The following is a 24491-nucleotide window of genomic DNA, read 5'->3' as shown; positions in this document are numbered from 1 at the left end:
TTTTTTGAGACGGAGTCTTGTTCTGTCACCCAGGCTGGAGTGCAGCGGCATGATCTCAGCTCACTGCAACCTCCACCTCCTGGGTTCGAGCGATTCTCCTGCCTCAGCCTCCTGAGTAGCTTGGACTACAGGCACATGCCACCATGCCCAGCTAGTTTTTATATTTTTAGTAGAGATGGGGTTTCACCATGTTGGCCAGAATGGTCTCGATCTCCTGACCTCATGATCCACCCTCCTTGGCCTCCCAAAGTATTGGGATTACAGGCATGAGCCACCGTGACCGGCCCAAAAATTTTTTTTAAAAAAACACAGCCTATCTGCAGAGCAGAGTATACAGAAACAAATCATAGCTAGAAAGTATTTAAAAGGTAATTACTTTAAAAAGTAATTGCAGGTTTTTGCCATTGAATGTAATGGCATTAGTTTTGCACCAACCTAAGATAACAATAGTGTTCAGTCTCTCTAAAATCAACTGAATTTCTTGACATTTTTACCCCCCTGAGGGCCTCATCTAACTGTATAGACTTTTTTTTTTTTTCATTAAATAATTGTTGGGAAACAGTTCTCCATGGGCCTGTCCCAATTCTGAGACACTGACTGCCCTATGTTCTGGATTAGCTTTTCAGGTGTTTGTGTTTGTGGACTGAACAGCCTTGGAAGATAGTTTTCCCTTTAGAGCAAAGGGCAGTAATATTTACTGCTGATTATGAAAGATTCTGGTTACATAGCTCTGGGTTCTTCTGACTTGTCTACCTGTGCAGGAATCATCTGACCTTCTACTCATTACCCTTTGGAAATTGTGGCTTGAGGAGCCAGTCCAAAAATGGTAATACAGCTGTTCTACCTTATCTGCAATTTTGCATTTGAGGGTTTCAGTTACCCACAGTACTTTGAGAGAAAGAGACCATGTTAACATAGCTTTTATTATAATATGTTGTTATAATTGTTCCATTTTATTATTCGTTAATAATATAGTATATAGAATATACTGTGCCTAATTTATAAATTGAGCTTCATCGTAGGTATGTATGTATAGGAAAAAGCATAGTATATAATAGGGCTCAATACTATCTGAAGTTTCAGCCATCCACTGGGGGGCCTTGGATTTACCCTTTGTGGATAAGGGGAAACTACCTATAGTCTGTTTCAACTAGTTCAAAGACCCATCCTGGGTTAGAAGAAGGATCTGACCCCACACCTATACTGAGCATGAATTGAAGAAATTTCACTCACTGGGGAGATGATGAGGCAGGGTGTGTAGTGCTAGATAAGGAGGAATAGCAACAGTTAGGCTGCTTTTTGACTCAACCCTCTTGCAGTCTGTCATGTCTATTATGCCGAGTTTAGATTCATTCTGATGATAGAAGGTGTCACAGCATTCTTTGCTGTGGGTCCTGGCTGTTACAAGGGAATATTGTTCCTGTTGGGGAAATTTCTCTGAGATGCATAAACTCCTATGGGAAACCTAGTGAGTACTTGCACCCTAAGTGCCTTGCATTGAACCTATAATGCTGATGAAGGTAACTCACTGGAGAATGTGAAACTGTCCCAAGACAGTCTGGATAAATTCTTACAGTCAGCCTTATCATCCTGGAAAACTCCCGTGTCCTTTTATGTTGAAACCAGGTTTAAGGAGATGTTATCATGATAACAGGGCAGCGAATGTCCCAGATGAAGATGGACTGTATAATGGAATTTTTGCTATAGAAGTCAAGGTTATGATTACTGAGTCAAAGACTCCCCAAAACTAAGTAGATGGTGTCAGTAATTATGAGCAGCCTTATAGAGTGCCTCAGGTGGACTATAAACATTGGAAGTTAGGTTAAAGCAGGAGTAAACACTGCACTGCTCAGAACTGAATGTGCCTGTCACTGCCACAGAGCTCTTCTCTGCTTCTACACCTCTTGATGCCTTCCTGCTCTACCCTGATTCAGTTGCTTTGGGCTGAAATCTCTTTGCCCTCTAGAGACCAAATTTTATAAAAACCCCTTGAATATAATGGAGAACTTTGAAGGGGGAAACACTTGAACTTTATCGTTCTGTTCTGTTGATACTGTGGTTCCCAACTCACTATTTCACCTAGTGCCGCTGTGAGAAGGATACCCAAATTCAGCTGATATAATGGGTTCATAGTGGGAAGGTAAGCTAAAATAGCCTTGAGGATGGCACCCTTTGTGGGCAAATAAAATGTAATGGTGTCATGGTTTCCACTGCTAAATGTGTAATGGAATTGATGTGTTATATGCATGAACTTCTTGTCACATTAATGTCCATGGGGATTTTCCCCTTCAGAGATTGCCACATGTAGAGCGGTAACAGTGGATCATGTATATCACCTTCCCTGTTTTCTCTCAGGTGGCCCAGCAGAAACAAGATGGCATCTCAGGAGGAGAAAAGGAATTCACAGCTTATTTAGACACTTAATGGGTTTGGAGCAGTGGCTCATGCTTGTTATCCCAGCTCTTTGTGAGGCCAAGGCGGGAGGATCACTTGAGGTCAGGAGTTCAAGACCAGCCTGGCCAACATGGTGAACCCCCCTCTACTAAAAATACAAAAATTAGCTGGGTGTGGTGGTGCACGTCTGTAATCCCAGCTACTCGGGAGGCTGAGGCAGGAGAATCACTTGAGCCCAGGAGGTGGAGGTTACAGTGAGCTGAGATAGTGCCATTGTATTCCAGCCTGGGTGACAGAATGAGACTCTGTCTCAAAAATAATAATAATAAAATAATAAAAATAATTAATGGCTGCCAGGATTCTCAGGCCATTTCCCAACTCAACAATATCACATGCTTGATCAGTCACTGAACACACCTCTTTTTTTTTTTTTAAGTGGTTATGAATTTGCTACTAAGCTCTTATTGAAATTGAATATGAAGAAATAGGAACGCTTTTACACTGTTGGTGGGAGAGTAAACTAGTTCAACCATTGTGGAAGACAGTGTGGAGATTCCTCAAGGATCTAGAGCCAGAAATACCATTTGACCCAGCAATCCCATTACTGGATATATACCCAAAGGATTATAAGTCATTCTACTATAAAGACACATGCACACGTATGTTTATTGCAGCACTATTCACAATAGCAAAGACTTGGAACGAACCCAAATGCCCATCAATGATAGACTGGATTAAGAAAATGTGGCACATATACACTATGGAATACTATGTAGTCATAAAAAGGATGAGTTAATGTCCTTTGCAAGGACATGGTTGAAGCTGGAAACCATCATTCTCAGCAAATTAACACAGGAACAGAAAACTAAACACTGCATGTTCTCACTCATAAGTGGGAGTTGATCAATGAGAACACATGGACACAGGGAGGGGAACATCACAGACTGGGGCCTGTCAGGGGGTGGAGGGCTAGAGGAAGGATAGCATTAGGAGAAATGCCTAATGTAGATGACAGGTTGATGGGTGCAGCAAACGACCATGGCACATGCATACCTATGTAACAAACCTGCATGTTCTGCACATGTATCCCGGAACTTAAAGTATATTTTAAAAAGCACATTAAAAAATAATAAAAAGAAATTGAATGTCTGACCCATGGACAGACAATACCTCTGGCCTGATATTCTCCGTTGAGATGGGTCAACTTGAACTCATGACCAACAAGATTGGAAGGGTTCAACACACATTGTTTGTCAAATAGAAATGACAGATTCCAGAAAGTTGCCAGGCTGGCTACAAGTGGTAGCTTTCTGTTTGATTAAAACTTTGTCTCTCTGCCTCCTGAAATGGGGAGTTTGACTTGGTAATGTCTTCAATTCATAGACTTTCTTTAAATCGCTGGTATTGGTTCACTGATGGTTCTGTGAAGTTGTCCAATGTTGTCTTCTGGTTTTTCATTCTCAGCACTAGTTATGCAGACCCCAAAATGGACATGGCCACTCTGCTCAATAGGCAGCACACAAGCCCATTTGTATCTCTGGCCAATACTCCCCTTGATGAAGCTTGTTATATTTTTACTAACTGTGGGTCTATTGCAGCTGATTTGTTGGGTCTGCCACCCCTAAAATTACAGACTGACATATTGAAGTGTGGGATAGATAGGATTGGGAGTGGTGGCTCACACCTGTAATTCCAATACTTTGGGAGGTTGAGGTGAAAGGATAACTTGAAGCCAGGAGTTCAAGAGCAGCCTGGGCAACATAGCAAGACCTGTCTCTAAAAAGATAATTTTGTAAAAGCCTGGCATGGCAGTGCTGCATGCCTGTAGTCCCGACTACATGGGAAGCTGAGGTGGAAAGATCACTTGAGCCCAGGAGTTTGAAGCTGCAGTGAGCTATGATTGCACCATTGCACTCCAGCCTGGGTGACAGAGTAAGTCCCTGTCTCTACTCAGTCAATTAAAAAAAAGTTTGGGATGGCAAACAGTGGAAGCAAATTGTGGCAACTGGTCACATTCTTTGAACTGCTCATGTAGCTGCACGTTAGAGGTGTTTTTATATATTTAAATGTATTTAAAGAAAGGCTTTTAAAAATAGAATCAGAATCTGCAGTTTAATAGGATCTCCAGGTGATTCTTTTAAAAATATTTTTATTGATGCATAAGATATATATCATTTCAGGGTACATGTGACAATTTAATATATTCATTTAATTTGTAAAGATCAAATCGTTTACTTGGGATATCCATCACCAAAGAAAGACCTTTGTAAGCAATCTTTTCTTTAAAAAAAGGAAAAAAGAAATCTTTTCTTTAGGATATTTTAAAGAATTTAAAAATATATATATATGTGTATTTAAAGAAAGACCACCATTAGATCATGTAGCCTTCAGATGATTATAGAGATCCCTCCAAAATGAGGCTACTCTTAGTTACTAAAGGGAACTTGCCTGAGAGATAACTAATTTATTATTTGTATGAGCCCTACAGGCAATTGTCCTTATGATTAAAGTCATTTAATCAGATAAGATCTTATGAAAGTTGTTCCTGATTTTAGGTAATGTGATTATTAGTACCACCTCAGTCTTGGAAGGCAGTCATGTCAGCCTCAACCTTTTGGTCAGGGTTTTTCTGGACAGTAGAATTGCTCTAACCCCCAGACTTCCTCCTTGTATGCCAAGGTTTGAGTCTATGTAATTATTGATCCTACTGTACCTGGTTTAATACCTTAGGCCAAGTGGAAAGGTCAATACAGAAGCTTAAGGAGAAAGTCCTGGTTTCTAAGGTGTGTCCTGATGGTTTATGGGATTTCTTTAACCAGTTGGGTCTGGGAGCCTAGGGAATATAGTTGTTATCAATGCTGCAAGTTAGACTAATTCTGCTGCTTGGAATCCTATTGATAACAGTATTAATCATATGCTCTGAGATAGACTGAATGGCTTTGGTCCTGGCCACTCTTGGTCACATTGATCAGTGTGGCCAAGGGAATGCCATGCTCGGGGAAAATTCACCCCAAGCCAAGACTGTGTAGAAATGAGGCTGGACGTTGTTTGGAGACAGATCCTCCATGGGTTCTCCCTTCTCTGCTTTGTTTTTTGAGCAGCAGCAGCAACAGCAGCCTATGTTTCAAATGATCTTTCCAATGATGTTGGTATCATTGGGAGATAGTATATCCCTTTAGGGCAGTGACAGGTTTGTTTATCACTCATTATTTAAAAATTTGAATTTCCTAAGGGCAGAATTCTTAATAAGAGTTTATTGGTTATACTATTTTCTTTTCTTTCTGTTTTTTTTTTTTTTTTTTTGGAGACAGAGTTTTGCTCTGTTGCCCAGACTGCCAGACTGGAGCACATTGATGCAATCTTGGCTGACTGCAACTTCTGCCTTATAGGTTCAAGCGTTTTTCATGCCTCAGCCTCCCGAGTAGCTGGGATTACAGGCTAGTGCCACCATTACCAGCTAATTTTGTATTTTGTTTGTTTTAGTAGAAACAAGGTTTCACCATGTTGGTCAGGCTGGTCTCAAACTCCTGACCTCAAGTGATCCACCCACCTCAGCCTTCCAAAGTGTTGGGATTACAGGTGTGAGCCTCCACGCCCAGCCTGGTTATACGTTCTGCTTCATTTTTAAGCCACATTCTTCTGGCAGTTCCCTGGATTTGAACTCTGTTTGGAAGCCATTTCTTAATTTTAGACTTAATTTTAAGACTTTGAAAACCATCAAGTTTCTGTTTAAACAGAAAGAATTCCTTTCTGTTTAATACTCTCAACTGAACTTTATTCTTTTTACATTTTACTATAAGCAGCAAGAAGAAATCAGGCAGCACCTTCACCACTGTGTTTAGAAGTCTACTTAGCCAGATCACCCTGTTCACAAGGAATACTTCCTACTTTCTCATTAGAGAAGGTGATAATGTTGCTAAGCTTTGTGTCACTACATAACAAGCACGCTCCCTTCCAGTTTCCACTCACAATCTGTGCAATGCAATTTAGGCTTGCTCCAGTACACTCTTCAGAATCCTTCTAGCCTTTGCCCACTGCCTGTTTCCAAGCCACTTCCCTGTTTTTTTCCTGTATTTGTTTTGGCAGCATCCCTCTTCTATTTGCTGCATTACAAATTATCACCAAAACTTAGCAACTTAAAACAAGACATATTTGTACATTACCATGTCTGTGGGTCAATTTAGCTGGATGCCTCTGACTCAGAATCTCTCCCAAGGCTGTAAGTAAGGTGTTAGCCAGAGCTGTGGTCATCCAAATGCTCCACTGGGAGAGGATGTGCATCCATGCTCACTCACAACTGTTGGCAGGACTGAGAAGACCCACTTCCAGACTCCCTCATGTGACTTGGCAGGCCTCAGGTCCTCACTGGCTGTTGGCCAGAAACATCAGCTCCTTAGGATGTGGGCTTATCCCTGCTCATAACATGACAACTTCCTTCCCAATAGTGAGGGCTGAGAGAGAGAGAGAGAGAGAGAGAGAGAGAGAGAGAGAGAGAGCAGGAGGACAAAAGAGACACAAATCATAGTCTTTTTTTTTTTCACCTAATCTGAGAAGTGGCATTCCATTACTTTTGTTGTATTCTGGTTGTTAGAAATCAGTCGTTCAGCCCTCATTCAGTGGGAAGGGAGTATACAAGGGCATGAACACCCAGAAAGCAAGGTCACTGGGGTCATTTTGGAGTCTGCCTCCTGTAGTAGGAAACAGAGTCCCGGCTTCCGGAGGATACTTTCTAAAAGGAAGGGAATAAAAACTGAAGAATGGATTTGAGTTGTTAGAAAAGATTTTATTGGCAAATAATGATTTTTCTGGTCAAAATTTTAGGAAGAATAATTTTTCAGCAATATTACCAATGACCTGACAAGCTGAGAGCCTGAAGGCAAGGAACACAGAGGCCATGTGAGTAATCTAGAGAAGGATTTTAGATGTTTCTTGACTTGGTGACTAGACAGTGAGAATGGAGTAAAAAATCAGGAAATACTCCAACAACAAAAGATTGACAAGAAAATTTTGAATGAGTTGATAAGTGGGAGAAAAAGTAAATATATACGCTGGGCCAGGCATCATGTTGGATATTTTGCATATTTCATTTCTTTGAATCCTCTCAGTATCCTAAGAGATTGGTATCTTTTACACCGCTTTATAGAAGAGACCACAAAAGATACAAAGTAAATGAACTTGCTCACTGTTATGCAACTGCGACGTTAAGATTTTTCTCTCTTCTGGCCCTCATCTCTCCAACCCCAAATGCTTTTTTTGTTGCATTAGTTTATGGTGTTGTCCTGGAGAAATAAGGGATGGTGAAAACAATCGTAATCATAATGTCATGCAGTCATTTAGCATATTCTAGGCACTGTGGTTTACTCTTTCATATCACCACAATGAATTCTCATAACAACCTCTTTAAATGAAGAAGGTGCTGTTATTCCCATTTTATAGATGAACAAACAACATTCAAAGAGACTAAGTGTACTAACATTATAAAACTAGGACACACAGATGTCACTGACAAAAAAAAAAAAAAACAATGGAAAGAGATGCCTCGGCAGAGAGAGGGATGCTTTTGCCAAAAGCCCTTGGATGGTGGGTGTAGATTTAGGAATTTTAAACATTAAAATGTGAGTTTGAGGTTTTTCTCCTCCAGGGAAGAAGCGGCTCTCCTCTATTCTCTCACAGAAGTGCATCTGAAAATACATAGAACCAAATTCAAATCCAGTAAACAAATTCCAACAAAACTGCATAATTAAGGCTATTTTGTGATTAGCACCATTTAGTTTCCCTGAATTTAGCAGAGCAAACATTGCTACAGCAAAAATTACTGCTAATGGTTGAACCTAACAACAAGAGAAAATCCCCAGAAGGGTCTTTTAGGCCCCAGCTGCAGCTGTGTTTCACTATATTTCATCCTGGAAAGCTGAGATTAACAGGAAAATCAGGCTCTACTGTGCTATGCAGATGTGGCTACAACTATCTGAATTTATTCAGCAAACATTTGTTCAAGCAATGTACTAGCCACACCAGGATTGCAGGGATAAATTGTACCTGGCACTCTCTAGGAATGTTCAGATGAAAGAAGTTGGTAAGAGAAGGCAGATAAAGAAACATCAAACCATTATGAGTGATGTCAGTCACACAGTGGGAACATAAAGGAGTCAATTAGGAAAGTCTTAAGGGCAGCAACTTCATAGGATGTTCTCATGTACACGGTTATTCATCTTGAAGCCCTGGGGCAGGTTGGGGCCAGTAAGTGAGGAGGACAGAGGAATGGAAGTTTTCTTGGGCTTGGGTAGAAGCTGGTGCCTACTCCAAACTGGGAATATGAGTAGAGGAACAGGTATATATAGAGGAAAGGAAAAGTTTTACTTCAAAAATGACCAATTTGCTTATAAAAGATTCATGTGTTGAGGTCTTCTAGGAACTTATATTTATGAGACCAAAGTTTAGCAAACGTGGTTACAAGATACAGATTGGAAAATCTTTAGCTTGTTGCTGTTGCAGTATTGACACCAGCAGCAGCAACAATAGCAGTCACTCGTTTTGAGCACCTATCATGTGCCAGACCTTGTGTTAAATACATAAGCACCATGTAACTTAATCTCATGACAACTTTCGTATGCTAAGCAACTGTTTTGTCCTTACTTTATAGATGAAGAGATTAAAGTTTAGATATAGATGCTAATTCCCAATGTCTCAAGGCCAGTACTTGAACACAGGTCTACGTGACTTCAAAACCAAAATTCTTTCGTTGATCCCCACTTAACCAACTTGCCAATGTAACAGATACTCTCTGTTCCTTCTGCAAAACCTAGACTGATGTCTATAGCTCTCATGAGTGTCCCAGGCTCTAGTATGTCTGCATACGTCTCCCACTAGTCAAAAATTATATGTTTACCAAGAGACAGAACCTGTTGGTTGTACTTGTTGTTATAATTATGTTATTTTATAAAATATTAAGTGATGTAATATGTGTGTAAAGGAAGTCGTTGTATCTATGAAAACTTAATACAATGTTTTGGGAAGATTTAATAAAGACTGGCAGCTCAAGAAAATTAGGTGTGAGAAGGAAATATAAAAGATAGAGGAAAACCATAAAAATCTAGAGGAATTTTGCATTCCTTTTGCCTTGGAAGGATCTTCTTCATCTGTTTTAAAGATGCTACAATAATTTCATAGACTATATTGTATTGTTGTAGTTTATACAAAAGTGCATAAAATGTCAGTCAGCAGACCCATAAGCCAAGAGGAAGACTTGACACTGCAATTAAAAGATAAGCAATCAATGAATACTTCTGTGATTTAAGTTAACATGAAATGGTATGCATATTTGTGTGTGTGTGTTTGTTTGTCAGTGATTCCTCTCTATATTGCAATTAACCCACCAGTACTGCTCCTGATTCTTTCAAAAGGGAATTCTATATACTTGCCCAGGTTAAGCATATTATGAGAGAAGAGAAGAGGACAAGAACTTTGGAGCCCACTATACAGAGGTGTGAGTCTTCAAAGTGAATTCATGATAATGTTCAAAGCCGTGGAAGGTGAATTTCAATACAACAGGATTATCCACCCAGGTTTGGGGTTGGGATCCTTAAAAAGTATATTCCCAATTTTTTTTTTTTTTTTCTGCAGAACTTTAATTTCTGTAGACTGGAAGCATCATAGCATAGAAGAAGGAGCATGGGCTTTGAAATATGTTGGATGTAGCTTCAATAATTTAACTAATTGACTTTAGGTATGGTCTCTGAGTCTCAGTTTCCTCAAATTAAGGTAGTATGGTAACACCCATATCCCGTAGTTGAGGAATGTACAATGCTGAGCACACAGTAAGTTGCAAAAGTATTGCTCTTCATTTTTTAACCCCTTTGTGTGGGGCTATTAAAAATATCATATGTTATATCATATAATATCATACATATCATATATTAATCAAAAAGGTAGGTAAAGATATGAAAAGGAAAATTTACTATCTCTGTCAGTTTTTTACCCAAAAAACTGTTACTGCCACATTTAAAGTGGATTTGCGTGTTAGGACAAAGAATTTCAAGGATCTCTGCTTACTTGAAAGATTTTTAATTTGAGCAGAAATAGAGCTAGATGCCAGTGGAAATACTTTGTTGTAGTAATTTTGGGTTTTGTTGATTTTGGGTTTTTTTTTGGTACAACATTGTTCATCTTCCTTTGTAAATGGCAGATTTAATCCAATCTAATTTTGAGATTTACAACATTCTGCTGACACATTCCATGTTACGTATTTTATTTGCCGTGTAACCACAAAAATAATTTCTATTTTCAATAAGGATAAAATATTAGAAGAATCTATTTCTCTTAGTCCACTAACTGTAACTTTTTTATTTCCAGGTATTGAGGAGAATCTGTAGTAAATACATCCTTTATCCTAAAGCCTATTTAAGGGTGGAATGGCAACTGTTCAGGAAGAGAGAATTATAATGTTTTAAACATGACATCCCTAGCCTATAATAAGTAATAAGTAGAATCAAGACAGCAAAAGACATATTTGTCCTCAGGATGCTTATAAGGCTAATTGGAGAAAGAAGGCATTAGTAAATGAAAAGATGAAATGAGTGATAAGAATTTTAACAGTACTGCAGGTAATTTGGGTATTGGGAAGGAGAGGATACTGGCAAAGTCCACAAAAGAATCAAGAAGAATGCTTAACAACTTATATTTCTGAAGATAATTTTCAAAGTTAAATTGTGTATGGATGACAAAGTGCAACTTATACTTAGAGGTAAGAATTGCATATGTTGTGCATACGCTATTCCTGTTATTCACAGTAAGATTGTTAGTATAATATATTACTGCCTTCTTAACAAGTGACCACAGTTCATTTTCTTGATATTACTGAAAACCTCCTTAGGAAGTTCTGTATATTACCAAGTTAATGCATTGGCATTCTTGGATTTATTCTTTTAAAAATATTTGCTGAGATCCTGTTATATGTCAGGTCCCATCCTAGGCACATATTTATATTAATTCTCTCACATATAGTGAACAAGTATTTATTTTCAAGCTAGCAAAAGGAAATCAAATTGTTCATTTCAACTCATGTTTAAAATGTGCCACATTGTTATGGCTTAGGCATACTTTAAATTTAGCATAAGAGTTTCTTGACTCATTCAATGCTGTATATAGTGAATTCTATATACCTGGGTTAAGCCTTCATAATAAAGGCTTGGGTTTTGCTGCCAGTTGTAATGATAGAGTTAAAAACAAGTACACAGTTTTATACCTCTATATGAAAATTTTTCAGCAAAGTATCTTGAGATTACTTACTTGCCAGTCTTACTGCTTTCCTGTTAATTAACTTCACTGGAATTTACCAAGTATTTGTTGGCTGTAGAAATATGTATGAACAGGAGATGAGTTAATTCACAGAATACAAAAAAAAAAAAAAAAGCCAAATATGGAATTAGAGATTTTTAAGATTTGTAGGATCTCATTGTGCTAATAAATAAGTACAAGCTATCTGACCAGCCAGCTCCCATTCTTGAGCTACCTTCACCTGCCAGTGGCAAAGACATTTGAATTGGTATTTGTAGTTTAGACATTTTCAGACTGATTTCTACAGAGATCTAGAGTTCCAGGTACTGAGGAGATATATAGGATCAAACTGGAGGCCACCAACCTCTTTTCCTTTTAGTCAAACCACCTGTGATTATATTTGGGGAACATAAAGGCTCCAACTAACCTGTAACCAGTTTGGAAAATCATTGCTCCACATGGAATATTCTGAGCTTACTTCTGTACACAGATGCCACCAGTGTCAAGTTCTCCATGATAATAGCCTCTGTGTGGGGAGGTAGAGCATGAAGGATGCTGTGGCAGTGTGTTCATCATGGTCGATGACCTTCAAATTCCTTACTAGAAACTGTGTCTACTTTTAGGCTCTGCAATTTAGAGAAACATGGAAAACTTGGAGAGAAATCAGAGCACAACCACAAAGACAATTACAGCAAATTACCTTTGAGGCAACTAGAATTATTTTATTGAAAAAGAAATCTGAAGGCAATTTAATAATGGTCTTTCAGACATTGGGAATTACTAGATTGGGATTAAGGACCAGATTTCCTTCATGTGCAAACATGGGCAGGGGGAAAGGTGAAGCGGGGTTTCCTGCTTTGGCAGGAAGAATATAATACAGAATCAAAAGAAAAAAACAGCAATCAGATGCTGAGCCTATTTAATCAAAGGAATAGATCAGTCAGTACACTGTTCATGAAACTGTTTTAAAGACAATATGAATTCCTATCTCTGTTTTATGTGTTAGATAACGTGCTACCTGAAGGAACAGGGATGAGTTCAATGAACTTTTGTCTTTTTAACTCTGTGATTTATCTTTAAATTATATCATAAGGTATAGATTTCAAACAATTATTTTGAATTACAGTATCATAGCTTGTTGCTGCTAGGAGAGGATCTACTTTCTAATAAAGTTAAGGAAATTAGTGGCAAAGAGGAATGTTTATTCCAGAGGTCATGATCTCAGATACCTATAGGGACCGGTGGGTATTACAAAGGAGTGAAACTAACAACATGAAACAATATGGCATTAAAAAAGTTGTGGGGTATTAGAAAGCATATAATTCCTCTAAAAGGGGCAATCACTACTACTTGCCAATTGTTATAATGTCCCAGTATGCCTATATTAACAGATGTTTGGCTTTCTCAAGGAAAGCTGGAAATCTAGAACTTTATGTGAAACATTTTTCTCACGTTGACAAAATACTCAGATTTATAAATGTGCTAGGCAGGCAAAACAATACACTTGGTGCAGGCTGCAAGTTAGAAACCTTTGGTTTATTCTTTGGCTCACTAGTTCACTACCACTGTAATTAACAAGCAAACAAAACAGAACTGTTTGAACTCTAAAGCTTAGGAGAATTAATCAGCTAAACCTTTGCAAGGCTTAATTAAGGTCCCTTCCAACTCTGTGATTCGTTAAACTCCCCTTCCCTTTTCCTTGCTCCCAGTATTGGGTGGTGTATTCACAAAGAGAATTTGAAGAAATTACTTATTTCCCACAGCAACATAATTTTATTTGGTAAAATAATCAAATACTCAGATTGAAAAAACAATTCTTGTTTCTATATTAAAGATGCCACTGATACTAGTAGATTTTTAGAAACGCATTGTATATAGCATAGGTTTGTCACTTTGGATCTTTAAACTAACATTTGTTTATAACATTGACTGCATGAGGCATGCTTGACTGAAAAACCTACTTACACTTTCACCATTTGGGTACATGTCTTACTTCTCTTTTATAAAATATTTTCAAATAACTCACCTCCATCTGGGGTAAGGACAGCTGGATTTCTGAAATCCCCTTCCTTTCAGACAGGAGAATATGCCACAGATGAAGAAGAAGATGAGGTAGGACCTGTCCTTCCTGGCAGCGACATGGCCATTGAAGTCTTTGAGCTGCCTGAGAATGAGGACATGTTTTCCCCATCAGACCTGGACACAAGCAAGCTCAGTCACAAGTTCAAAGAGGTATGCCACTAAGCTGCAAAATATTTCTCTATGCCTGTTCATTTCATTAAGTGTATATTTCTGTTCAAATAATATATTAAGAATAATCAGTTTGCAAATGAAAGCTTTTTAATAACAGGTTGTCTTGAGTCTCACTGAATTTCAAGTAGAATTTCAGTAAATCTCATTCCACAATCATTGATTTAAATGCGTATTTGTCAGAGTGACATACATGTAGCCCATAATTTCAAGCAGTAACTTACATATGCAGTTTTATGATGTTTAAGTTATGTTTTTTCAGTTTTACAGAAGTTTTGGTACCTGGTGATAAGCTTTTCTCTTAAGGCAGGGATTTCCTAAAAGGCTCTTTTGTCTTTCTGTTCATGAAATAGGTTTCTAATAAGCATCAGATGGCATACCCAAAGGGTTTACTTGAAGAGAGTTTAATACACAGACTTTGAACAGAGTTAATAGTACTAACAAGGGGTGTTGAAGTGCATGGGAACTGGCAACAGCAGGAGGCTATTACCATCAACACCCGCAGCTTTATAAGATGCAGCCACTGCTAAAAGCTGCATCCTTGGGGCAAGGGTAAGAATATATACCCTGACTCTGCTTTCCTTTTCTGCTGATGCTTCCAAACCCAGGCAAGGGAGTGTGGTGATGCGTTCTCAGAGTCTGAAGAGGTCAGACTCCTGAGGCAATGTGCTCTTAGAGAAGGGCCAAGAATAGAACCTTGGGGGAGGAAATGTGGATAGCTTTTCTTCCAAAGTAACTTCTCAGAACCCTGACACATATAAAACAGAAACAGTGATTAACAGGTCCCCAAGCAGTTTATCCTTCCTTGTTTTGGAAGAGTATTCTCCATCATTGAAGAGAAATATGTCATTATTTACAACTTGTTCATTTCTTATAAAGACTTTCTAAATTAACTGATATCTTCAAACCAAAGAGCAATGCAGAAAAAAAAAAGTTCTGCAGAAAGTGGCTGAGTGTGAGGAAGAGGTGTAATCTAGTTACCTGTTTCTCTGCAGCCCTTATTTGGTCAAAGAATATAAGTTATCAAGAAAAGTAGGTAGATGCCTTGTTCTCTAAGAATATTTTAACTCACAACCCAACTTTAACAAATATTGAAGGCAATGAGATCAAAGTAGTATTCCCTGGCAAAAGCCTATAATACAGCTCTTTCATTTTGCCAGGTAAGTATGACCCCTAGTCTTTGGTAGATAATTGAGCTGGAAGAAGGATCTGTATTCTTTTATGGAAGGTGAAGAGCCTACAGGGCACAGATAATATATGGAAAGTCATATCTTCCATTTGCAAAATTGAGCCAAGGACTCAAAGCTCCATAAATACTGTTTTAAGCATGCACCATTGTGTAGAGTGGTCTAGACCAGGGGTTAGCAAATTATGATATATTGTCCAAATCTGGCCTACTTTTTATAAATAAAGTTTTATTTGAACACAAGCATGCCCATCTCTTTATTGTTTGTGGCTGATAACATACCATAACAGCAAAGTTGAGTAGTTGCAACAGAGACTGTGTGGCCTGCAAATCCTAAATTATTTGCTTTCTGGCCCTTTACTGAAAAATGTTGCTGACCCTGCTGTAGACTGCTGTGTGATCTGGCTGATTCTGTGTAATGTGGCTGATTTATTTTTAGCCTGAGTAACCAGGTCTGTAACTTTCTTTTAGTTTTGCTTTCTAAGAATTGGAATTTTGTCCTCACCTCAATAACAGGCAATATCACATTGTCCCACTTACAATTCTTTTATCTTCTTTTGTTTTACGTTTAACATTAATATATTCATTTCTTCAGAATATTGTCCCTGCGTATCACCTGTGTGGCACTCTTTTTGTGAAATTTCTTTATGTGATTAATATACATGTCCAAATATTATATAGCACTAGGCACTTTTAACAGGATTATGCCCAAAACTTGGGGTGAGTGTAAAGGGTCTTATTATATTAGTGTCTTTACAAAGTTTCATGTTACAGGATTGTCTTAGTTATTTTAAGCAAAAGTATGTTTTACTACTTGGGCAGAACACATTAGACTGACATTATCTCAATCAGTTGTACTTTGAGACTGTTTTGTATCTATCTTCCTGCTAGACTCTAAGCTCCGATGTTTTTGTTTATTATCATGTCCTCAGTCTTTGTACAACTCTTGGCATATAGTTAGTGGTGAAATATTTAGGGAATGAATGGTGTCAAACATATACTGGAATTTGTTGTGTGATATAAGACATGTACCTAATTTAACGTTTTCAAATAGCCAACAAAAGTTGGTTAACCCTTTTATTAAATGCTTATTTACCAATTTCCCTTTGGTAAGAGGGCCAACATTATTATCTAAAGAATTTGTGCCTTTACCTTCTGAACTGCTTATGGCTTCATAGTCTGCTCCATCTTCTCATTTTTCTTCAGTGCAATACTATTAGAATATACATCAATATTGATGGTCTAAGTCACATTATTCCTACTTTTCAAAATTCCTTTATTTTCAACTTATTCAAGAAAATGTATGAATCACTTTATAAATAACCTTGAAAAATACTCTGCATTTTTTGTTGTAATTATGTTAAACTAGTAAATTTGCAGGGAACTGGCATTTTAAAAATCACATCGAATCTTTTAATCCAAGTTCATGGAATATATTTGTTTAATTAAAGCCTTTTTTCTCATCCTCCCTAAAATTTTATAGTGCCCTTTATTCATTATGTAAGTCACATACATACATAAGTTACCTAAGTATCCAGCTGTGAGTAACAGAACATATTACTGGAGTGGGTTAAAGAAAAGCTACCATATGGCCAGTCATGGTGGCTCATACCTATAATCTCAGTTCTTTGGGAGGCTGAGGTGGGAAAATGGCTTGAGCTTAGGAGTTGGAAGTTACAGTGAGCAATGAAGGTTGCCACTGCACTCCAGCCTGGGTGACAGAGCCACACAAGACCCCGTCTCAAATAAATAAACAAAAACTGGGAGGATTAAAATGGCAGATAAGAGTCAGGACTGCTTGCGGCTCCTGCTTGGATGGACAGAACAGCATGTGGAGACTCACATCGTGAACTTTTGCCCCAAGAACTACCGCAGGAAAATACCAGGAAAGCCAAGAGAATCCACAGACCTTTCGAAGGAACTGGGTCACCACTGCAGGCTCCCTGAAATGCCAAAAACTGTGAGTCTGCTTGCTTTCTCAACAGGGAGGCTCGTGGTTTAGGGTGAGTTCCCAGCGCTGGTCATGAGCTGCCTGGAAATAGACTTGGTGCTGTTGTGAAGGGCATGGTAGGTGTGAAACTGGCCATTAGGACTCTGGACTTTGTGGGAGCAGAGTGAGGCCTGTGACTGCCGGCTTTCCCCCACTTCCCTGGTGGCATATGTGACTCAGCAGAGGCAGCCATAATCCCCCTGGAAATATAACCTCATTGAACTGGGAACCACAACCCCATCCCCCACAGCAGCCACAGCAAGCCCTGCCCAAGGAGAGACTGAGCTAAGACACTCCTGTCCCTCCCCCCACCTGATGGTCTTCCTCTACCCACCCTGGTAGCTGAAGACAAAGGTTATAATCTCTTGGGACCTCCATGGCCCTGCTGACTGCCTGAGAAACCTGAATACTTAACCAGGTGTCCCTAGGGCAAATATGCATCCTCCTTATAGGACCCCAGCTCATGTGCTCTTGAAATTGCCACCTCCTGACTGGAGTCCAACCAATATAAGACCAGCACACTAAACAAAAATACAAGCAAGGACCCTTCTGAGTCCACGTCACTCCCCTGCTGCCTCCATCAAAGCAGGTGCTGGTATCCATGGTTACAAGACCTGAAGATGGATCACATCACAGTACTCTTTGCAGATACTCCCGAGTACCAGTGCAGAGCCTGGTAGTTCCGCTGGGTGGCTAGACCCAGAAGAGCAAAAACAATCACTACATTTCAGCTCTCAGGAAACCCCATTCCTAGGGGAAGTGGGAGAGCACCAAATCAAGGGAGCACACTGTGGGACAAAAGAATCTGAACAGTAGCCCTTGAATCCCAGATCTTCCTTCTGATGTAGTCTACCCAAATGAGAAGGAACCAGAAAAAACAGTTCTGGTAATATGATAAAATAAGTTTCTTTAACACCCCCAAAAGATCATACCAGTTAACCAGCAATGGATCCAAACCAAGATGAAATCTCTGAATTGGCAGAAAAATATTTTAGAAGATCAATTATTAAGTTAATCAAGGAGGCACCAGAGGAAGGTGAAGTCCAACTTAAAGACATCAAAAACATAATACGGGAAATGAAAGAAAGTTTTTCAGTGAAATAGATAGCGTAAATAAAAAAACAGTCATAGCTTCTGGAAATCAAGGACACACAGAAATGCAAAATGCACTGGAAAGTCTCAGCAGTAGAATCGAACAAGCTCTGAAGAAAGAACTTCAGAGCTTGAAGACAAGGCTTTCAAATTAACCCAATCCACCAAAGACAAATAAGAAGGAATTTTTTAAAAAATGAATAAACTCTCCAAGAAGTTTGGGACTATGTTAAATGTCCAGACTAGAAACAATTGGTGTTCCTGAGGAAGGAGAGAAATCTAAAAGTTTGGAAAACATATTTGAGGGAATAATTGAGGAAAACTTGCCCAAAAGAAAGAGAAATAAATCCTCTAATTACACCAAAATAGAACCTACTTAAAGCGTAAATCTCACAGGACCTTTATAATAACACAATAGAAAGAAAAAAAAGGTATTCAAGCAATAAACAGCACAATGCTAGAATAGTACCTCACATGTCAATACTAACATTGAATGTAAATGGCCTAAATGCTCCACCTAAAAGATACAGAATGGTAGAATGGATAAGAATTCACCAACCAAGTTTCTGCTGTCTTCAGGAAACTCACCTAACACATAAGGACTAACATAAACTTAAGGTAAAGGGGTGGAAAAAGATATTGTATGCAAATGGACACCAAAAGCAAGCAGGAGTAGCTATTCTTATATCAGACAAAACAAATTAAAGCAACAGCAGTTAAAAAAAGACAAAGAGAGAAATTATATAATGATAAAAGGACTAGTCCAACAAGAAAATATTACAATTCTAACTATATTTGCAGCTAACACTGGAGCTCCCAAATTTATTACTGTAAGACCTAAGAAATTAGATAGATGGCAACACAATAATAGTGGGGGACTTTCATACTCCACTGTCAACACTTGACAGGTAGGTCCTCAAGACAGAAAGTCAACAAAGAAACAATAGGCTTAAACTATACCCTACAACAAATGGACTTCACAGATATTTGTAGAACATTCTACCCAACAATTGCAGAATATACATTCTATTTATCAGCACATGGAACATTCTCCAAGATAAACCTTATGATAGGCCACAAAACAAGTCTCAGTAAATTTAAGAAAACTGAAATTATCTCAAGTTCTCTAAGACCGCAGTGGAATAAAATTGGAAATCAACTCTGAAAGGAACCCTCGAAACAATGCAAATACATGATAATTAAATAACCCTACTCCTGAATGATTGTTGGGTCAACAAGATGGAAATTTAAAAATTATTTGAACTATACGATAGTAGTGATACAACCTATCAAAACCTCTGGGATACAGCAAAAGCAGTGCTAAAAGGAAAGTTTATAGCATTAAACACCTACGTCAAAAAGTCTGAAAGGGCACAAACTGACAATCTAAGGTCACACTTCACAGAACTGAAGAAACAAGAACAATCCAAACCCAAACTCAGCAGAAGAAAAGAAATAATGAAGATCAGAGCAAAACTAAATGAAATTGAAACAAACAAATACAAAAGATAAATGAAACAAAAAGCTGGTTCTTTGAAAAGATAAATAAAATTGCTAGATATCTAGCGAGATTAACCAAGAAAAGAAGAGAGAAGATCCAGATAAGCTCAGTTACAAATGAAACGGGAGATATTACAGCTGATACCCAGAAATACTAAAAGATCATTCAAGGCTACTGTGAACACCTTTACACACATAAACTCGAAAATCTAGAGGAGATGTTTAAATTCCTGGAAATATACAACCATCCTAGATTAAACCAGGAAGATATAAAAACCTCTGAACAGACCAGTAGCAGGCAGAGAGATTGAAATGGTAATAAAAAAATTGCCAACTATGAAGAAAGGATTCCCTATTTAATAAATGGTGTTGGGAAAACTGGCTAGCCAAATGCAGAAAACTGAAACTCGACCCCTTCCTTACACCTTATACAAAATTATTTCAAGATGTATTAAAGACTTAAAGGTAATATCTAAAACCATAAAAACCCTAGAAGAAAACCTAGGCTATACCATTCAGGACACAAGCATAGGCAAAGACTTCATGACTAAAACACAAAAAGCAATAGCAACAAAATTCAAAGTTGACAAATGGGATCTAATTAATCTAAAGAGCTTCTGCATAGCAAAAGAAACTATCATCAGAGTGAACAGGCAACCTACAGAACGGGAGAAAACTTTTGCAATCTATCTATCTGACAAAGGGCTAATATCCAGAATCTAAGGAACTTAAACAAATTTACAAGAAAAAAACAGCCCCATCAAAAAGTGGGCTAAAGATATGAACAACACTTTTCAAAAGAAGAAATTTATGCAGCCAACAAACATATGTAAAGAAGCTCATCATCACTGGTCATTAGAGAAATGTGAATCAAAACAACAATGAGATAACATCTCATACCAGTTAGAATGGCAATCATTAAAAAGTCAGGAAACAACAGATGCTGGAGACGATGTTCAGAAATAGGAATGCTTTTACACTGTTAGTGGGAGTAAATTCGTCCAACTTTTGGGGAAGACAGTGTGGAGATTCCTCAAGGATCTAGAACTAGAAATACCATTTGACCCAGCAATCCCATTACTGGGTATATACCCAAAGGATTCTAAATTGCTCTACCATAAAGACACATGCACACATATGTTTACTGCAGCACTATTCACAATAGCAAAGACTTGGAACGAACCCAAATGCTCATCAATGATAGACTGGATTAAGAAAATGTGGCACATATACACTATGGAATACTATGCAGCCATAGAAAAGGATGAGTTAACATCCTTTGCAAGGACATGGATGAAGCTGGAAACCATCATTCTCAGCAAACTAACACAGGAACAGAAAACCAAACACCACATGTTGTCACTCATAAGTGGGTGTTGAACAGTGAGAAGATATGGGCACAGGGAGGGGAACATCACAAACCAGGGCCTGTCAGGGGGTGGGGGGCAAGGGGAGGGATAGCATTAGGAGAAATACCTAATGTAGATGACGGGTTGATGGGTACAGCAACCGACTATGGCACATTTATACCTATGTAACAAACCTGCATGTTCTACACGTGTATCCCACACAGAACTTAAATTATAATAAGAAAAGAAAAAATAATGTAAAACAGTTGCCAACAAAAATAGTCCAGGACCATACACATTCACAGCTGAATTCTGTCAGACATTCAAAGAAGAATTGGTACCAATCCTAATGACACTTTTCCAAAAGACAGAGAAAGCGGGAATCCTTCCTAAATCATTCTGTGAAGCTGGTATCACCCTAATACCCAAACCGGGAAAGGACATAACAAAAAAAGAAAACTACAGACCAACATCCCTGATGAACATGGGTACAAAAATTCTCAACAAAATACTAGGGAGCTGAATCCAACAGCATATCAAAAAAATAACCTACCATGATCAAGTGGATTTCATACCAGGGATGCAGGAATGATTTAACATATGCAAGTCAATAAATGTGATACATCACATAAACAGAACTAAAATTTAAAAATCACATGGTCATCTCAATAGATGCAGAAAAAGCATTTGACAGAATCCAGAATCCAGCATCCCTTTACAATGAAAACCATCAGCAAAATAGGCATAGAAGAGACATACCTTAAGGTAATAAAAGCCATCTATGACAGACCCACAACCAACATTATACTGAGCGGGGACAAGTTGAAGGCATTCCCTGTGAAAACTGGAACAAGACAAGGATGCCCACTTTCAGTACTTCTATTCAGCATAGTACTGGAAGTCCTAGCCAGAGCAAACAAGAAAAAGAAAGAAAGAAAGGGCATCCAAATCAGTAAAGAGGAAGTCAAACTGTCACTGTTTGCTGTTGATATGATCGTATACCTAGAAAACCCTAAAGACTCATCCAGAAAGTTCCTAGAACTAATAAATGAATTCAGCAAAGTTTCAGCATACAAAATTAATGTACACAGATCAGTAGCTCTGCTGTACACCAGCAGCAACCAAGATGAGAATCAGATCAAGAACTCAACACCTTTCACAATAGCTACAAAGAAAAATAAAATACTTAGGAATATAACTAACCAAGAAGGTAAAAGACCTCTATAAGGAAAACTACAAAACACTGCTGAATGAAATCATAGACGACACAAACAAATGGAAACACATTCTATGCTCATGGATGGGTAGAATCAATATTGTGAAAATGACCATATTGCAAAAAGCAATCTACGAATTCCATGCAATTCCCATTAAAATACCACCATCATTCTTCACAGTACCATTCAGGACTAAAATTCATATGGAACCAAAAAAGAGCCCACATAGCCAAAGGAAGACTAAGCAAAAAGAACAAATTTGGAGGCATCACATTACCCAACTTCAAACTATACTATAAGTCACCAATATAGCATGGTACTGTCCTAAAATTAAGCACATAAACCAATGGAGCCGAATAGAGCACCCAGAAATAAACCCAAATATTTACAGCCAACTGTTGTTCGACAAAGCAAACAGAAACATAAAGTGGGGAAAGGACACACTATTAACAAATGGTGCTGGGATAATTGGCAAGCCAGATGTAGAAGACTGAAACTGGATCCTCATCTCTCAACTTATACAAAAATCAACTCAAGATGGATTAAATACTTAAATCTAAGATCTGAAACCATAAAAATTCTGGAAGATAACATCAGAAAACTCTTCTAGACACTGGCTTAGGCAAAGAGTTCATGACCAAGAATCCAAAAGCAAATGCAACAAAAACATAGGTAAATAGATGAGACATAATTAAACTAAAAAGCTGCTGTTCCGTGAAAGAAACAATCAGCCGGTAAAGAGACAATCCACAGACTAGGAGAAAATCTTTGACATCTATACATCTGACAAAGAACTACTATCTAGAATCCACAAAGAACTCAAACAAATCAGCAAGAAAAAACAATCCCATCAAAAAGTGGGCTGAGGACATGAATTAATATACAGTTCTCAAAAGAAGATAAACAAATGACCACCAACAAACATATGGGAAAATGCTCAATATCACCAATTATCAGGGAAATGTAAATCAAAACCACAATGTGATACCACCTCACTCCTGCAAGAATGGCCATACTCAAAAAAATAAACAAAAAATAACAGATGTTGGCATGGATATGGTGAACAGGGAACACTTTTACACTGTTAGTGGGAATGTAAACTAGTACAACCACTATGGAAAACAGTGTGGAGATTCCTTAAAGAACTAAAAGTTCTATCATTTGATCCAGTGGAAAAGAAGTCATTGTGCAGAAAAGATACTTGCACATACATGTTTATAGCAGCACAATTTACATTTGCAAAAATATGGAACAAGCCCAAATGCCCATCAATCAATGAGTGGCTAAAGAAAATGTGGTTTATATGTACCATGGAATACTACTCAGTCATAAAAAGGAAAGAAATAATGGCATTCACAGCAACCTGGATGGAATTGGAGACTATTTTTCTAAGTGAAGTAACTCAGGAATGGAAAACCAAACATTGTATGTTCTCACTGATATGTGGGAGCTAAGCTATGAGGACACAGAGGCATGAGTGATATGTTGGACTTTGGGGACTCGAGGGAAAAGGTGGGGTGGTGAGAGATTAAAGACTACACATTGGGTACAGTGTACACTGTTCAGGTGATGGGTTTACTAAAACCTGAGAAATCACCACTCAAGAATTTTTTATTGTAACCAACCACCACCTGTTTCCCAAAATCTATTATAACAAAAAAACATTTTAACTGCCACAAAGATTATATTTGCTTCAATATAAATTAGGAAGTTTTTCCCTATTTTTTTATTTTCAGAAATTACTTTTATAAATGAGACTTAATGATGTACATAAGATAGAAAGTTCTGTTCCTGAAAGTTTGTTATTATTCAGTTTTTAATTCAGCATATTAAAAGTAATGGCAAAAACCACAATTACTTTTGAACCAATCTTATATAAACCATCTGTACATTGGTGGAGGGATATTTTAAGTACCTTTCATAATAACTATTACTCTGTTCAAGTTTTCAATTTCAGGGGACAATGTTGGTATTTTGCGTTTTCAAGAAATTTAGATATTTTCTTTAGGCTATTACACTTATTAACTTATATTTTATAAAATACTTTTAAGTGTTGAAGTATTTTATATTTATAAGTAGTTACCCCTTTTATATTTTTTCTTCTCTTTATTTGAATATTTTACTTTTTTAGTTTTTTTCTAGAATTTTATCTCATTCTAGCTTTTAGTTCCTAATTGTTTCTTCTTTAAATAAGAAAAGTAAACAAAGACCAATATTTCTTTTTTCTTTCTTTTTTT

General features: G+C 37.8%; 1 protein-coding gene across 3 annotated transcripts in view; it reads left to right on the top strand.

Moving 5' to 3' along the window:
- The window catches only part of PPP1R9A (protein phosphatase 1 regulatory subunit 9A), a 384640-nt gene that overhangs the window by 301636 nt on the left and 58513 nt on the right, over positions 1-24491 (top strand). For all 3 annotated transcript variants that reach the window (XM_017849332.1, XM_017849331.1, XM_017849328.1), the window contains one exon: positions 13747-13902. In XM_017849332.1, coding sequence (XP_017704821.1) covers positions 13747-13902 — 156 coding nt within the window. The remainder of the gene's footprint in view (positions 1-13746; positions 13903-24491) is intronic.

The sequence above is a fragment of the Rhinopithecus bieti genome, unplaced genomic scaffold (genome assembly GCF_001698545.2).
Source record: "Rhinopithecus bieti isolate Rb0 unplaced genomic scaffold, ASM169854v2 scaffold_31127, whole genome shotgun sequence".
In the NCBI taxonomy this organism is placed as follows: Eukaryota; Metazoa; Chordata; class Mammalia; order Primates; family Cercopithecidae; genus Rhinopithecus; species Rhinopithecus bieti.
The sequence above is the reverse complement of the archived record's forward strand: the minus strand, read 5'-3'. Positions and strand labels throughout refer to the sequence as shown.